The following is a 16,849-nucleotide window of genomic DNA, read 5'->3' as shown; positions in this document are numbered from 1 at the left end:
CCCCATGGGGAAGGCGTTAAGTGGGACTCAAGATCTGTGCACCCCCCCATCCTGCCCTTTGCTGCACAGGGGTGAATTTCACCTTCGTAACTCAGCCGTTCCTATAAGGCCAGTGGCATGGAAAGATGCCAGGAGAGCATAGAAAAAACAGAGCCCTTCAGAGTCATCTAAACCCCCGAATCCCAGGGTCTAAACAGCAGACGGAACCACAGGAAGGGGAAGCAGAGTTGGGAGGTTCCTAACACTAGTTAATTCCATCAAGGACTCAGGGGTCCGAGCCTTTAGCCCCTTCTATCTAGATGCCCCATTGAACAGAGTGTTTGGAGAGGGTGTAGCGTAGCCCACCATCCATCCCACAATGGCTGGATCCCTGGCCAGGACTTCAGGAGAGCCTGCATGGGGCTAGCATAGGCTGTTAGCCAAGAGCCAGAGAGAACCACAGGCTCATGGGCATCGGGGGTCGGAGAAGATCGTCGGAACCACAGGCCCGGAAGGGACCTCCTGGGTCAGAGAATCCAGTCCCCTCGCGTGGCAGGCCACCCCATCCACAAATCAAGCTCCATGGATCTTAAAACTAGTTCGGTTGCTTGCCTGGATGCTGCCGCACAGGGCATCAGCCCCACAGTCCCAACTGCCTGCTAATCCCGGACGTGTTATAGGGTTATCCAACGCCCCCAGTGCCAGCTGGGGATTAGCCTGCATGGCCCCGATCTGCTCCTTTGTCTCTTCCCCAGGGCTCTATTTTAAGCCTTTGTATCTTCCCGGGGCCGAGAAGCGAGGACAACTTGTGCAGAGAGCTCCCCCCCACCCCCAACAGATGGGAGAATCTATGTTCATAGACAGCCTGGGAGAGATCAGCTGAGCGTCACAGCCTTAATGCTCCTAGCGGGGGCCTCCCGGGGTGAGGAGCACAGACAGCCCTGGCAGATTAACACAGCTCAGCTCATGCACTCTAAATGGGATGAGGATGGCACATAAGCCAAAAGCTCCTCCTAGCAGGCAGGAGATCACCATGCTTAATGGCCTCAGGCCTGCTGCTTCGGCTTTAAGAGCCGGGCTGCTCCCAGAGGCAGGAGAGCGGCGGGCGTTCAACAGGGCTGTGGGGAGAAGGGTGTCTGTCTATGGGGAGGCAGAACTGGCTTCTCTCCCCCGGCCACTGGGGCAGGTCGCTTCTCGGGAGCCGACTGAAGGATGCTCAGATGATTTATGGCGGAGCCGGTACAAGGCAGAGGAGGATAGAGCTGCCTGGCACTGGATGGTGCCAGTGTGGGCAGACACCACGCTGGCTTCCCCCACACAGCTCTGGGATGCACCCTGATCCCGACCCGCAGCCCACCCAGTTATTCCAGTCCTGGCCCCCTGCCCCTCCCCTCCCCACACACTGAGTTCTGCCAATGCCCCTATTCCCAGCCTGCAGCACCTGCTTATTCCAGTCCTGTTCCCCCACTTCCCCAGCACTGCCAATGCCCCTCAAGCCCAACCCACAGCCCCCTTCTTTTCCAGTCCTGTCACCCCAGCTCTGCTGCTGCCCCTCACGCCCAACGCACAGCTCCCCACCACCATACTAGTCCAGGCCCAGGCTCTTCACACAGGCGATCTCTTTCCCCCAGCCCTTCCCACTTTCCCAGCAGCGCGTCTCCAGGAAGGGTTTTCAGGATCAGCCACTGAACAGCTGCTGTCACAAGGAAGAGCATCCTTCTCCGAGACCTTTTTCTCTGGCAGTGTTGCTCACAGGGAGCCACAAGCAATCGCCCTGCTCTACATTCAAACCCACAGCCCGTCTCCCGCCAGAGACTTGCGCCTCTGGGAGCCGGATCTGCAGGCAGCAGCGTGCATGTGCTCCCCGCCAGTCCGCCTGAGGTTAGAGCTGTGTGGGGACCAGCTGAAGTGGGACTCTTTCGAGGAATGGAGTAAAGGGATCTCCACTGGGAACAGGGAGCCTGGCCTCGTGCCAGCCTTGGTCTGGTCACTACAATCAATACCAGCCCCACCCCAGTCCAGAGCACCTTGCCCAGTCCTTGCCTCCCCCATCCCATTCTGCTTACAACCCCCTCCCTGACTCCACTGCAATACGCCTCCACCATCTGCTCCAAGGCAACCCACTTCTCCCACCCCATCAGGGCTTAACACCACACCTGGACAGGGCAGGACAACACAAGAGGCTTTTTGACCTCCCCACTCAGTGACATGGGCTTTCCTCCCCCTGCCCCACCATCCCTGCTTTGTCTTGGTGGCGGGTAAGGTCTAGGAAGCAGATAGCCACTCTTACTGATCTGCAAAGTACCTGCCACCCTGTTGGCACAATACGCAGGAAAAGATTGGAGCCTGGGGGCTCCTAGCTTTATGCCAGCTGAGGATCTGTTCTGCCCCCAAGTCCTACAGAGAACTGGTGTGCACAAGAGGGCAGATAGTGAAAACTACCAGGTGAAGAGATGTTCAATACAGCAAAGCAATCAGCGACCCGTCAACTGTAGGCAGGCGAAGATGGATGAATGGAAGCCTGCCACACCAGCGAAAAGGGCATGCATGTTAGGATGGCACAGGAGGGCCATATTTCTGGAGGGTACGTGTGTCTGGACCTCCCTATATGAAAGGAACCCCTTTTACTATGCAAGTCCACGTTTTGATTTCACAGAGGGATAATATGTGAACGCAGGTTGCTCCTGTAGCATTCACACAGCATGTAGTTTGTCCTACGTGGGCCCATGGTGGGAACAAATTAGATGGGGAAACTGAGGCATGGAGCATTTAAGACCAACACTTTCAAAGGTGTCCCATTAGTTTCGGGTGCCGGCCATAAGATAATTGGGCCGGATTTTTCATCAGGTGCTGAGCCACCGTTACAGCTGACGGAAGCAGCATGTGCTCAGAAATCAGGCCCAAGGGGTCTCATGATGGGCACCCAAAATTAAGAGACCCTTTTGGAGAGAAAGTGGCTTAAGCGACTTGCCCCCGGTCAGACAGCGAGTCGGTGTCAGAGCAGGGAGCACAACTTGGAGATCCCCGCCCCCCCCGCTGCAGCGCATTACCCTCCGCACCGGCCTTCCTTCCTTTCATCCAGTAAAGGGTTGGAAGAAAAGATCTTTGCTTTAAATGTCTTCCGGGCTCCTCCTCCCCAGATCTCCTCGTTCTCGGATTTACACACCCACACGCAGAGCTCCAAGCAACCTAGCAGCAACGCAAGCAATTCCGCACGAGGGGGAGACCGCTGCCAGAATTCACTTAACACTGTGTCTGCATCAGCATCACACGCTCTCCTAACAGACCTTCCGCCAGAACCTGGGAACCGAGTGGGGTGGGCTATGGGAATCGTCACTAAGGGAGCCCTGCTGCCCACCCCCTACCAGCTCCCTGCTTCTGGGAGGTGTCGCTGCAGGATAGTAAGAGCCAGCACCGGTTCACAGTCCCATCCCAAGGGAATAAACCAATCACACCCCCACCTCTCCCGGGGCCATGCCCACCAGCTCACTCTGCAGCCCCCGAGAGCGACCCCGGACGGCCAGATGGGTGCAGCATGGGAGAGGGGCCAGACGGGACCATCTCTACATGGAGGGGGCCCTACAGAAGGCCGGCAGGCCCAGACATTGAGCTCTCAATTGACCTGAAAGATCCACTATGCCGATCGCTCCTAGAAGGGCTTATCAGACTCGTCCATCCCGTCCCTGCTAAACATGGAGCCTGCCCCCCCACCCCCCGCCCGCAAGGCTATTCTGATGAGCCCAGTGTCTGTATATTTCCCCAGCCATCCCGTCAGGTGGAACAATGACTCTCCATGGCCCTCATCCCACCTTAGCAGACATAACGCTTCCCAGCTCTAGCCACGACCTCCCGCGCCATGCCCCCACTTCCACCTGGGCTGCCAGGACACAGCCAGGGAGACTCCTAGACCTCGGAGCCCAGGGCAAGGGCCACGCCGGCGACTCCAGGGACCTTAAGCTCAGGACGTGTGATCACCACCCGTTGCACAAGGGAGCACCCTCCAAATGTAAAGAAAAGATCCTGACTTCACGCAACCCAGCCCCTTACAAGGAGGCCCAAGCCCCATTCCCCACCCCGAGCCCCAGCTCCCTCCGATCACATACCCGGACTGGAGCCATTTTATTCTGCTTCCAAAACACATAGCTGCCGCGGAGGTGGGGATGTCTTGTCCTGATTTTCCTAGCTGCCCTTGGCTACCTGCTAAGGACTCCGAAGGTTTAGCAGCCAAATGTGAATAGACTGGAGAGAGTTGGGGGCCGGGGAGGGGAAGAGACACAAAAGCCCAGAGTCGGGCTCGGGTCTGCGAGGCGTTTCGCTGGCAGGGCGGCCGGGCGGCTTGGCAGCTCGCAGACGATTCCTTCCTGGCTCTGGCTCTCTCCCCTTTCCCGAGGAGGACAGGCAGGCTACATAATTTCCTTGGCCCGGATTCAATTCAATCAGCGCAGGAGCGAGCTGCGCTCCCCAAACACCACTCCCGGCTCCACGGGAAAAAAAAAATCACACACAGCCATCGATGGCTACCAACAATATGTGGGAAGGCGAGATTTGTTTGCATCATCTTCCCTCGCCCCCCCAAAAAAGCAAGAGCTTTGAGCCCCCCCTAACTTCCCCCTACCTCCTACCCTCGATCTCTCCTCCCCCTGCATCTCCCCCCTCCCTGCACACCGCACCATCAGCCCCGAGCCACCCCTGGCATTGCTGCCAAGCAGCCTGGCAGCCCTCCAGCCTGTGCCAGCTTTATTCTCTCCCTCTGTCTCACGCCTTCCTTGCCAACCTCCATCCCAACTCCTAGTGTCTCTCTGTCCCCCAACCCCCCCTTCCCCCCCCCCCGGCTGTTTCCCCTGCTTTGCAGATCCAGGGCATGAGCCAACAAAGTAGAATCAAAAATTCACAGCAACTAGTTTACTTAAAAAAAAAAAAAAAAAAAAAAAGGAGCGAGAGAAAGAAAAGCAGCAGTTTACCAACCTCTGAGCACGGGCCTCCCCCCCACCATGCGGGCCGGTGCCTGTCGGACCCCTCCGAGATGCCCGCCTTGTGCCCACCACCTCCGGGAGCTTCTGAACGTCGGGAAGGGGGCAAAGAGAGGGGGTGGGGCAGGAAGAAAGAAGGCGACAGAAGACCAGGCAAGGAGGAGGCTGACAGGAACTGGAGATCTCGCATCTGAGCGGTGCCAGGCTCTTCCCCCCCTCCTGCCATCGTGAGAACATCCGCGGGCAGCAAAAGCAGCCACTCTTTTATATGGCACCAGCCTGCTGAGGTGCAGAGCATCATGGGACAGGGAGAGGGGAAAAAAATAAGAGGGGGTGGGGGGAGAAGGAGAGAAAGAGAGAGACAGAGAAGGAATGAAAAATGACATGCAAGTTTCACCTCTGAGGAAGGCCACTTGGTGACTTCTGAGAACAGGGCTCAGACCCACCCAGGGGATTTAAAGAGAGGAGAAGCCAAGCTACTGCCGGTCCTTCCTGGGTGAAAGGAGACCAAGGCAGGAGCCCGTGCTCACCACAAGACACCAGAGCTCACTGCCCGGCAGCCTCATCCTGCCGCAGCCCCACTCGCCCCCCGATCTGGAACTGGTGCTGACGGATTCCCCAGCCTCCCACGAAGACGACTGCAGAGATGGAAGCCAAGGGTCCCAGACACCGAACCCTTCGCTCTCCCCGCAGTTCATCTCTGAGCATCTAGCCATGCACCTCTGAACGCCAACTACACACACACACACACACACACACACCTTGAGGGAAGGTACAAACCTTTTGGAAGAGGAAAATAGCACCCAGTCCAACTCACCTGTGATTCACCTTAGGCAGGACCCTGTTTGTGAAAGCATCTCTACTGCTATCTATTTACTATCCTGCTGGCCTTATTAACAGCATCGTCCGTTATTAAATAAAACAGGATTGTAGCAAAAAACCCAAACAAACAAACAGGGCCTGCTTTTCCAGCGCTGAGGCCTGCTTGTATTTCAGGGAGCTTTCTAGAAGCTCATTTCCCCCCAAAGTTAAAAACCATGGAAGCTTTTGCGTTCATTGAGGGGCTGCGCGTTCAGGGCTAATACTTTGGCCTTACAGAACGTGGCAGCGTCCTTCCATCCCCAGCCTTCCTGGATTCTCACCCGTCGGCCACGTTATCCAGCACCTTTTACCTTCCCATCTCTCACCGGCTTTTGGTTGCAGTGTTAACAACTCTCAGGATTTTATCCCGAGTCTTGCAACACATTTGGTGTTTCTTCTTAAACCCCCAGATCCTGCCGTCCTGGGATGATATGAGGCTCTCTGCGCTCTCCAAAAAAGCAGTTTCTAGCCCTCATAGGTGTGGAGAAAAGATTAAAACTATGACACACACACACACCCAGACACACACACGTGCACGCACTCCAGTGCCGGAATGCAAATAAAGAGACCTCCACCGTTTATTAGGTTTTCAATAGCTACGATTTTTAAAGCCTAGCTCGTGATTCTGGAGGCGTCTGCCGCATTGTTCTTCGACGCTTGGGGCTGGTGATGCTGCGACTGTGCCTGCCGGGGTTGGCAGAGGGCGGAGGTGAAGACTAGGAAAAGGGGCAGAAATGGACATTTACGTGGATGACTAATAATGATCGCGCTGGATAGTTTTTATGAGGACACAATTTGGGGAAGGGATATTAAACCTCAGGGCTCAAGCTGCTCTCCAATTACTGGGGATTAGGATGAGCCCTAACGTAGGGGGCAGATTATCCCGTACCTGCCTGTTGCGGGGTGCTTATACCTGCTTCCGAGGCATCTGGGGCTGGCCACCATCAGAGACAGGACCCTGGGCTCTGATCCAGCCTGGCCATTCCTATGTTCCTAGAAATGCACTGTAACCCTGTGACAAAGTTGGGGGAAGGGGGGAAAGCAACCCCCCATTGCCAGGGATACAGTAATCAGGGCACAGAGCATCATTGGGACATTCCCTGGCAACCAGTCCGGAGCCCAAACAAGACAAGAGGCAGATACAGACCACAGCAGATCAGGGCCGCCCAGAGGATTCAGGGGGCCTGGGGCAAAGCAATTTCGGGGGCCCCTTCCAAAAAAAAAAGTTGTAATATTATAGAATATTATATTCTCATGGGAGGGCCCTGTGGGGCCTGGGGCAAATACAGCCCTGCAGCAAATACAGCCTCGGAGAGAGACAGCCAGAAGCATAACACCTTCACTGCCCCCTGCTGGCCAGCAATGGCGGGGTTAGGGCATCCGCATGAAGGGCACCTGCAGCGCTGGAGGCCCCTCAGCCAGGCACTGCCACGCCCACCCTCATCTACCTTCTCCCTGGCTGAGGAGATTCCCCGGCACGTCAGGCAGCAGGAATAGGGGAGCTGCCTTTGCCCGGGGGGTCTCTGACGTGGGTGAACATCTGCGAGGCAGGGGGGCTCTGTTCCGGCGCGAGTCCCACACGAAGCCCCTCCAGCGTTGGAGCGGGAGCCAGCCCCCGGGAGGAGGTGGGGGGGCCACCAACCGCATTTCCCCTCGTGATCCCAAGAGGAAGGGAACAGAGGTCTCCAGGGACGGAAGGCCAGCGCCCAGCTCCTCCCTCCACACCCCCAGCCCCATTCACTCGAGCGTGATCGAGGGAGAAGCCAGCTGCTCTGCGGCAGACCCCAGCCCGCGAGGCACTGAATGGGCCTGCCAGCCCCCCACTCGGCCGCGATTAGCCACTGGGGCAGCAGGCCACAAGGACCATCACACACCGAACAGGACTCGGGTCTCATCACTCATGGAAGGGAGCAGCGGGGTGGAGACGCTTCCTGGGTTTGCCTTATCCTGCCTCCCGCACCCTCCATTCACTTCCAGCCCCCAGCAGCAGCCACAACTCATCTGACCAGAGGGTCAGCCCAACTCTCCTCCCCCACCTCCCTAAGACACCTGGCCCACGGCTCCCTGCAGAGCAGCCATCCCTTCCTCATCCCCATTCCCCACTCACATCACCAGTTCCCGGCCTGAAGCATCAACTAGGAAACCCCAGAGCTTAGCCAGCACCCTGCGCTGGGAGGTACAGATCATTCACTCCCCTACCTAAGTCAAGCCCTTCCCAAATCCCATCGGTACCTATTATCCTATTACAGTAGCCCCAGCAAAAAAAAAAAAAACCAAAAGCCATGGCTCCATTATGTTAGGTGCTGGCCATACACGCTAGAGTTAATCTGACTCCCAGTGGGGCGTCCTACTCTGATCCCAGGCACAGGGAGATCAGTCCGCCCCCATTTCTCCTGATTTAACAACCGAGGGGGAGAGTAGAAAGAGCATCACGGGGAAGAGGGCGATGGTGGGGGAACTCGCTGTGGGGACCAGTTTACACGGGGATTGGAGAAACTGGCCTCTAAGAGAGAGCCAGGCTGGCGCTAGCCCAGCCCCCACCCTGCTGCCCTCTCCTCATTTGCTAGGGAGAGGGGAGGGGCCTGGGTAAGGACCCTGCCCCAGAACCAGTGGCTCCAGCTGGATAGAGTTCCTCCCACTCCAGGGAGCAGGGCTGCACAACTTCCCCCCAGCCACTGCCAGAGACCGAGGCCAAAGCTCAGGCTGCCTTCACGTCTGTCTGCCCCGTGTTAGCCCCTGCTGCCAGCTGGGAGAAGGAAACCCTCTTAATACCCCACTACAGACCACACAGGAAGAGGGCCTGGCTCGCCCACTTCCACTCAGACCTGCTGCTTAGCTTCATGACATACCTGCCTGACCTTGCCCAGCCCGGGCGTGCCCAGGTGGGGCCTTTTCGATCTATACACAGCTGGGTGGGAAGGGCTTTGACACATGCCGGGGTGGGGCTCCTGCCTGGGGATCTTCAGCATAGTTAAGTCATTATCTGCATTTTACTGGTGGGGAAACTGAGGCACCGAGGCGGGGACGTGACTTGCCCAAGGTCACCCAGCAGGCCAGTGGCAGAGCCAGGACCAGAACCCAGGTCTCCTGAGACTCAATCCAGTGCTACTTTCACCAGGCCACACTGCCCCTCTAATTATAATGTATGTATTATTAATAAGCTCACCAGCAACCTAACATCATGTTATACACAAGCCAGGTTAAGCCTGGCCTAAATCCTGGAAGGAGATGTGGGGAGACAGGGGGGTGCGGGGGAAGTTCACAATCCGCATTTGCAGAAGGGCAAACTCCTCGGGCACAGAAAGCAACAGGGCAACATAGACAACACCCCCCAGCCCCCCTGGCAAAACAGTGGCAGTGCTGGGCATAAAAGCCAGGAGTCCTGACTCCCAGATCCCTCCTATACCAGGATTGGAGGGGGGGTGTCAGCGGGACGCGTTAGCGAGCACGCTGCATCCCGACGCCTAGCCTAGCAGCCCGACATGAAGCTTCGCCACGACCGGCTCTGCACGCGTCAGAGTCGATGCTGCTAGCACAGGCCAATGTCCCTTCATGCCCTAGTCGCGCCAGGCCCTGACACCCGGGTTTCTTTCCTTGTGCTCCCGGCCTGTCCGCACCTGCCGTCTCGTCTCACACATGTATTGTAAGCTCCGTGGGACGGAGGCTGCCTTTCGGCTCTGCGTTTGTGCGGCCCTAGTACAACGGGTTCCTGGTCCAGGTCCGGAGCTGCTAGGCACGTGGGTGAGACACCTAATAACCAGTGTGCAGTGCCCAGCACACCGAGGCCGGGTGCACAACTGGCCTTTCTAGGCACTACTGCAACACAAATGGATAGGAATAATCTGAATAGCCTAGTGGGGTAGGAGGCCAAGCACTCTCACGCCGGGGCCAGAGACACGGTCCCAGGGCACGCTGCCAACATCGCAAGCGAAGACATCAAAGCCGCCTCGCTGCCAAGGGGGCAGAGTTCACCCGGCGCCCGGGAGACGCGCCCGGACACGTCGGGGAGGGGGCACGGTTTTAGAACCACACCCTGACGCTTTCGGAATGGCCTCTGGGAATCGTAAACCTGCAACCCCCCACCCTCCCCGGGGGCGCGGCCGAGCTCCAGCGCTCTATTGTCCCCCACACATAGCGCCCATTTCACGCACCGCATGGAGCCAGATGTCACAGCAGCACAGGGACCCGTTCCCCCAGAAAGCCACAACAACAGGGCTTAATGGGCACTGGAGGGCAGCGCCCCCTGGTGGCACTCTCGTACACCCCCCCTCCCTTGTGCTCCCCTGATCCCTCGGCCTGGCGGGGGGGCAGCATCTCCTGAATAGTCTTGTTCCACAGACACGTGGGGAGCACTGGGGAGGAGAAGGCGGAGGGGGCAGGGAGGAAGGCTTCTGGGCATCCCTCTCATCCTTTCATTCCTCTGCTGTATCCTAGCAACACCATCTGTTGCCATGGCGAGCACAGCCCACCCTCCTCTCCCCACATAAGCATGATGGGAGCCCTGTTGGCGGCGGGGCCTCATTCCGCAGCACAGTCCCCGGCACAAGCCCAGAATACAATCGGGGGCGACCGAGCGCGAAGGGGGGGGCGGGGACATGGGAGGCAGCCTCTCTCGCCTGGATGCTCAGGGTGAGCTAATAGCACGAGGCACGTCGGACAGGCCCCGTGGCGCAGGGGGGCTTCAGCGGGACACACACGCCGGGGATAAGCACCGCTGGGGGCTTCCTGCTGGTTCCTTCCCCCCAGGCACGCTCCCTTGACAATCCACTGCGGGGCTGGTCACTGGGCCTCCAGACTCCCAGAGCCTTTGGGAGGGTACAGACGTGGGTGAGAGCCCTCTCCCCCCACCCTACCAGGGAGGGGATTGAACATAGGGCCAAAGAACCACTTCTGGCCACAGCCTCGCTCTCCCCTGCCCTGCTCTGCCCTCAGCCCCAGCCTTGCCTCCCCCTGGGGCTGACTGGCTCTGCTCCCACCCCCACGCAGCCAGCGCTCTCCTCCCACAGGTCTCCCCCACGGATAAGCTCATGGGTGGGAATCCAGGATCCTTCCCTCGCAGCGAGGGAGGGGGGCAGCGGATGGCTCGGCGGGGCTGCTAACTGAATAGATGGATTGTGGGGTTGGCCCCAGACACCGCGCCAGCTGCAGACAGGGTCCAAGGCAGAGAAGTCCCTGGCATGGGAGGAATGTAAGCAGGCCTGCACTTGGGGAGCAGGGGGGGCAAGGGCAAGGCTGTAGCACTGCAGGCTGCAGACCCGTCCCCAGGGAAGCTGCTGGAAGTCAAAGGAGGCCCAGGGACACTCACTTTCATCAGGGTCCCACCAGCCCCCCCGCACAGGCAGCATCTGGGGCGGTTACCAGCCAATGGGGCTGATACATGAAATGAGTTTCAGTGGGTCTCAGCCAGGTCCCAGCAGCCAACCACTCACCACACAGAACCCGCTTTCCTAATGAGGCACCCCCGGGAAGGCGCCAAGGACACAAGCAGATTCAGTGCTGCTCTTTTACCTCCAGCTCCGGGCACGGGCCCAGCGGCACAGGAACGAACATTGGCACCGGCCACGTCGGACCCTGTTCCACGTCACACAGAGCAGCCTTTGCTAATGGCAATAGCAAAGGCTGATCTGTAATTTCCTGGGGGCGGTAGCCAGCGGGGGGGCTTTTCGCCTCCAATCAGGCCCTGGGTGCCCTGGCAGGTCTGATGCGGGGAAGGCTGCAGGCAATGGAACGGGTGCAAGGGGTAGACTCCTGCCCTGGAGAGAAGGGTTGTTCTGGGGGGGCACCCAAGTGCCAGAAGCGTCCGATCCTAGTGCTAGAAAAGGGAGCTCTTTGCTCTGGGAAGAAGCCAGAGCCGAGTGACTCAGCAAGGCCTGGACTCCTGGCCTGCCTGCCAACTTTCTTGCCTAGCCTCCGAGAGAGCCGGGAAAGGGCAATAAAAGGAGACTGGTCGCTGCAGCGTTCATCCTGCCAGGCACACCATACGAACAAGACTCATCGCTCTCCCGTTGTTGTCAAAAGCCTCAGCAGGGCCCTGTGGCGCGCCCCCTCCTGCCTAGGGCGGAGGAGCTCACACAGTGCCTTTCCCCTACGGCTCTGGTATCGAGACAGCCCCAGGCATCCCCTCCCGCCCCATCACCATGGTGGCAGCAGTCTGACTGCACACCGCCGTTTAGGACAGGAAGTGAAGAATGCCACAGCCAAGCCACACGACGACAGGAGGGCATTTTGGGAGCCAGGACGCCGAGCCAGCCCAGTGACAACGAGCGCTCATGAGTCTCCCCGGCAATGTATATGGAAGGTGGGCACCGGACTGGCACTCAGGAGATCTGGGTTTAATTCCCAGCTCTGCCAGTCTCATCGTGTGTGACCGTGGGCAATTCCCCCATCCTTCCTCCCACCCTTTGTCTGCCTCGTCTATTTCAACTGCAGTCTCTCTGGGGGCAGAGACGCTCTCTCAATCTGTACGTACAGAACCTAGGGCAACAGGGCCCACCTCAGCTGGGACCTCTGGCATACGCCAAATCGATCCTGCCGCTTCGGGTCTGCCAGGATCACAGGGCTGCCCCAAGGCTTCTGGGGGGAGGCGTCAGTGAGATGCTTCTAGCCAAATGTAACCGCCTCGTTCTACGTAAGCCGTGCACGTTTCGAATCTTTACGCCTCTCCCTGCCCCGGCCGCTAAATCAGAGCCTCGCTGCCTGATCCTTTCAGCTCTAGGACCTGTTTGAGTTCCCAGCGTGCTTCAGGAGAAAAATGGCTAACAGCTGGATCATGAGAAACCGGGGTGAATGAAGGAGTCGGAGGAGGATTAAGGGTTGGGAGGCCCTGGGCCAGAATAAGTGGGAGCCCCTGCCCACTCCTTCCACCTGCAGTCTCCCCCACCCCCTGCCCTGCCTGGTGCGCCCCAGTCCTTGGCAGGAGCACCAGGTGGGCAGCAAGCCCCCACACCCTGACCCCGCTCCCCGTCAGGAGCACCGAGAAGGTCGGGGTGCAGGTGCACCCATTTTTCCAGGAGCCCCCTAATTGGCCAGGGCCCCTGGACACAGGCCCTGTTGGCCCAGTGGCTAATCCACCACTGGAAGGTAACTGGGAACCCTTTCCCCCCCTAATTCTTTGCAAGGCAATCTTATGGGCCAGCAGCTCAGAAAGGCCAGCCCTATAGGGCATTTCTTAAAGGGGCCCTGCAAAGAAAGTTACATGGCCCTGTGCCCCTGTTTTGCTTCTTTATGTTGGAAGCAGTCCAGATTGTTCTATTAAAAAACAACAGGGTTTTGGTTTTTTTTCCTTTCCTGCTTTCTTTCTACCCTAGAAATATCAGGAATGGCAAATCTGGTCTTCTTGGAGGACTCATTTGATGGCGTAGAGCTAGAATCGGTGAGCTCTCTCTGAAAAGATAGGGATGATGAATTTCTAACCCTTTTTCTAAGGCGTTGGAGTTAAACAAAATATTTTCACAAGAATCTAAAGAAAAGGCTCACATCCCCACTCGTGCACAACACACAAGATCTCCAGTCATCCATAGAGTCTTCCAGGAGTAGATAAGACCTGAATTTTTAGTGTTAAAAAAAAAAATTACAGAACAAAAATCTCTTTTGGAGGCCGCCTTTGTCCATCAGGAGAAGAGCGGGGCAGGGGGTGGGGGGGCGTGGACTGTCTGAGCTGGCACACAGCTGATCCAGCGTTAGGTCACAACAGGAACATTGACGATTAACGTACAACACTCCTGCAGCAGAGACGCCCCCTGCGGGGTTACGCGCGGGATTGCAGGCTCCTTGGGGGCAGGGATTGTCTTTTTCTTCTGTTTATACAACGCTACTGATGTAGCCGATTAATTGACTGCACTCGCGGTTCAATAATAAAAATGTTCACGAGACCAAATAACCCAGCTTAGCCAATTTCCTGCCTAAAGACAAAACAGTACGATACAAAAAGGAGACACATGCCCTCCGCCTTCCGGGAAGCAATTTGCAGCGTGTTCATCTCACCCAGTAGGTTTGCTTCGAAGATCCACCCTCAAAATTACTTTTCTTTATCATAGGGTTGCTTACAAGTTAAAAGCACTTTATACTTCACTTATGCTCCAGCCCACCCGTTCCTACCAATTCCTTCTCTCTCGTTTACCACATTCCAAAGCATCTGGGTGCAGAGGTACTTCCCAGCCTGGGCAAGGACACACCATTCATGCATCTTCTCTTTTGACACCTCTCCTATTTTCTAATGCCAAAGCTGACTTCAGCGTTGCAAAGTGTTGTGGGATGCCTGACGTGGGTGAACAGAATTGTGGGACGAGCACACGACATTCAGTCAACACAACTTCCCAACACCTACCTATGTGCATCTCCTATTAACACTGTGCACATAATACCCATTAACATGGGGTATACTACGCCTAACTATATGTATTGGCTAACAGCTTAGCACAGGGCGTCCTCATCCAGACCCAGTGCTCCTTGGCATTTTAGCAGGGGCGGCCGCACTTACTGAACCACCGAAAACCTTCAGAAGTTCAGGGGCTCCGGCAGGCGTGTCCTGTGGGGCTGAGCCCTAAGGCTCCCCCCTCCCTGCTGGGCAGAAGCCCCTACCCCACCACCCTGCTGCAAGGCAAAGGTCCCCAGTGGAGAATGCGGGGTGGTCCCAAGAGCCGCACTTTAACTGTAAAAGCCACAGTTGGGCTACCCCTGCATTATAAACCATCATCATAGAAAAGGGAGGAACACCTAGAGGGGGTTTACACAGCAAGTGTGAAAAATTGGGATGGCATGGGGGAGCCTATATAAGAAAAAGACCCAAAAATCAGGACTGTCCCTATAAAATCAGGACATCTGGTCACCCTAGACACCTAGAGTGCGTCCACACAGCAAAAAAACAAACAAATCCCCAAACATGGCAGTGAATCAGAGCTAAAACTGCAGCGTAGCCCCAGTCAGTTGAGCCGGGCGCTGAGCCTCCCGTAGGTTTGCGTTGGTTTTCACGGCTTAGGGCTCCCCCCAAACAGTAAAGAGACGTAGCGCAAGGCTAGGCCTGGAATCAGGTCTGTGTGGGCGGAGCCTGTGAAGCCAGTGGGCTCTGCCTGAGTTCAGGGGTCCAATACAACTGGGCCCTAGTTATTTTCAAGTCACCTTTAAACCAGACCAGAGACCATGAGACACAGTGCCAAGACACTGTGCCAAGACACTGGCTGGCCCAGATCTTTGGAAGCAGAGGGGGCTCTGAAACTCCACCTCTTAGCAGGAGAGCAGCGATGTCTCCCCCACCCCGCAGCAAACATTACCTGGCCCATCAGCTCGCAACTCAGTGCGCCCCTTTGCTTCCAAAGATGAAACAAGTGGCACATAATTATACCTCCCTTCCTGGGGCCTGCTCCTCAAAGACAAAGGGAAGTCTTGGAGCTGCCTGTAAGTATAAATGTGTGCAAGCAAGCCCCACAACCCTGCAATCAATGGGAGGGGGAGTGTGTGTGTGGCGGGGGGGGGGGGGGGGGGGGGCAGGGTTGTTGGGGAAGGGTAGTGTATCTTTAAAACAACATCACAAGCACCCCCAGCTCCTTCCATGCAGGATTGGGCTGAGTGAATCAATCTGGAGGGAGGGGGGGGCATGGAAGGAAGCCCCCCGCTCCCCAAGATTCACTTCCCAGGCACAGAGCGTGAACTTGAGACAAAGTCCCTTACCACACAGCCACTCCCACCAGCCGTGCCCTGGACTTTACACCCCCCTGCCAGCTCCCAGCCTCCCTCTCTGAGCCCACACCCGCCCCTGGGCCCCCAGGGCACAGCCTGCACCTCCTTAGCACCCCCGGAAGGAGCCAGCCTTGCAAGACAGGAGGAGGGGGAGAATTTCCTTTCCCATCCCCCACCTCCTTTCCTCTTCCCATAGGCACCTGGCCCCCCAATACTGACACCCCTCCCCCGCAGCAGCCCACGTGGAAAGTACCTGCCACAGGGTGTCTCTGCGGTCTGCCTGGCAGCGCCTCCCCCCGGCTGGGGAGCACGGTTTTGCCCGGCATGGCTGCACGCAGGTAATGGGGCTGCCCCTTGTCCAGCCTCCGCGTGCAACTAACTAGCCAGCAACTTCCTAACGCCGTGGGCGTGGCCAGAGGGGAGGAGCTAATACAGGGGGCGGGGTTAGAGGGGACTGGCTCCCCGCCCCATGGAAAACTCTGAGGAAGACGTGTGGATTTTCACAATGAATCCTGCTGATGCACTTAAAGTGTGACTGTGGGAGATGCCACGCAAACCACTATCTCTGCTGCTTAAGATTTGCAGGGGGGGGGAAGCTCATGAAGTCCATACAAAGGTCCCAGGGGGGCCATGCGGCCCCAATCCTGGCCCTGGACCCATGTGAGTGGATCCTTGGGACTGGGCATGGATCTGATGGCAGGATCAGAGTCTAGGGGAGCTGGCTATCACCCTGACATGGGGCAACTTGTTGAGTCGTCCCTAGAGCTGGGTGGGAAGCGGAGACTTTCATGGTATAGAACAGGGGTCGGCAACCTCTCAGAAGTGGTGTGCCGAGTCTTCATTTATTCACTCTGATTTAAGGTTCCGCGTGCCAGTCATACATTTTAACGTTTTTAGAAGGTCTCTTTCTACACGTCTATAACATATAACTAAACTATTGCTGTATGTAAAGTAAATAAGGTTTTTAAAATGTTTAAGAAGCTTCATTTAAAATTAGATTAAAATGCAGAGCCCCCCACCCCGGACTAGTGGCCAGGACCCGGGCAGTGTGAATGCCACTGAAAATCAACTCGCGTGCCACCTTCAGCACACGTGCCATAGGTTGCCTACCCCCGATACAGAAAAATGCTCATGGATTGAGACAAAGAGTAAAAATCTCAGGAAATCTTCACCAACGGAAAATCTGAAGAAATAAATTGGTTTGGGTTCATCAAACTGTTTTGGTTTGATCCTTTTGAAATGTTTCAATTTTGACCAATTTTTTTTATTTTTCCTGTAATTCGCTTCGGTTTTGAACTGAAAACTCGCTTCAAGCTGGACAACTGGGATTTTTTTCATTTAGAAACAAAACCTTTTGGCAATTT

General features: G+C 56.7%; 1 protein-coding gene across 3 annotated transcripts in view; it reads right to left on the bottom strand.

Moving 5' to 3' along the window:
- LOC101938240 (peptide methionine sulfoxide reductase MsrA-like) overlaps nt 1-16,849 on the bottom strand; it is a 73,746-nt gene that overhangs the window by 26,133 nt on the left and 30,764 nt on the right. The window contains exon 1 of one of the 3 annotated variants that reach the window (XM_065576974.1): nt 15,739-15,906. The exons of 1 other annotated variant lie outside the window; for it this stretch is intronic. In XM_065576974.1, the coding sequence (XP_065433046.1) occupies nt 15,739-15,811 (73 nt within the window). In that variant the 5' untranslated portion in view covers nt 15,812-15,906. Of the gene's footprint in view, nt 1-15,738; nt 15,907-16,849 lie in introns of those variants that run through there. One more of the 3 variants, XM_005286157.5, reaches the window with a different exon arrangement.

This window comes from Chrysemys picta, chromosome 23 (genome assembly GCF_011386835.1).
Source record: "Chrysemys picta bellii isolate R12L10 chromosome 23, ASM1138683v2, whole genome shotgun sequence".
Taxonomy (NCBI): domain Eukaryota; kingdom Metazoa; phylum Chordata; order Testudines; family Emydidae; genus Chrysemys; species Chrysemys picta.
The sequence above is the reverse complement of the archived record's forward strand: the minus strand, read 5'-3'. Positions and strand labels throughout refer to the sequence as shown.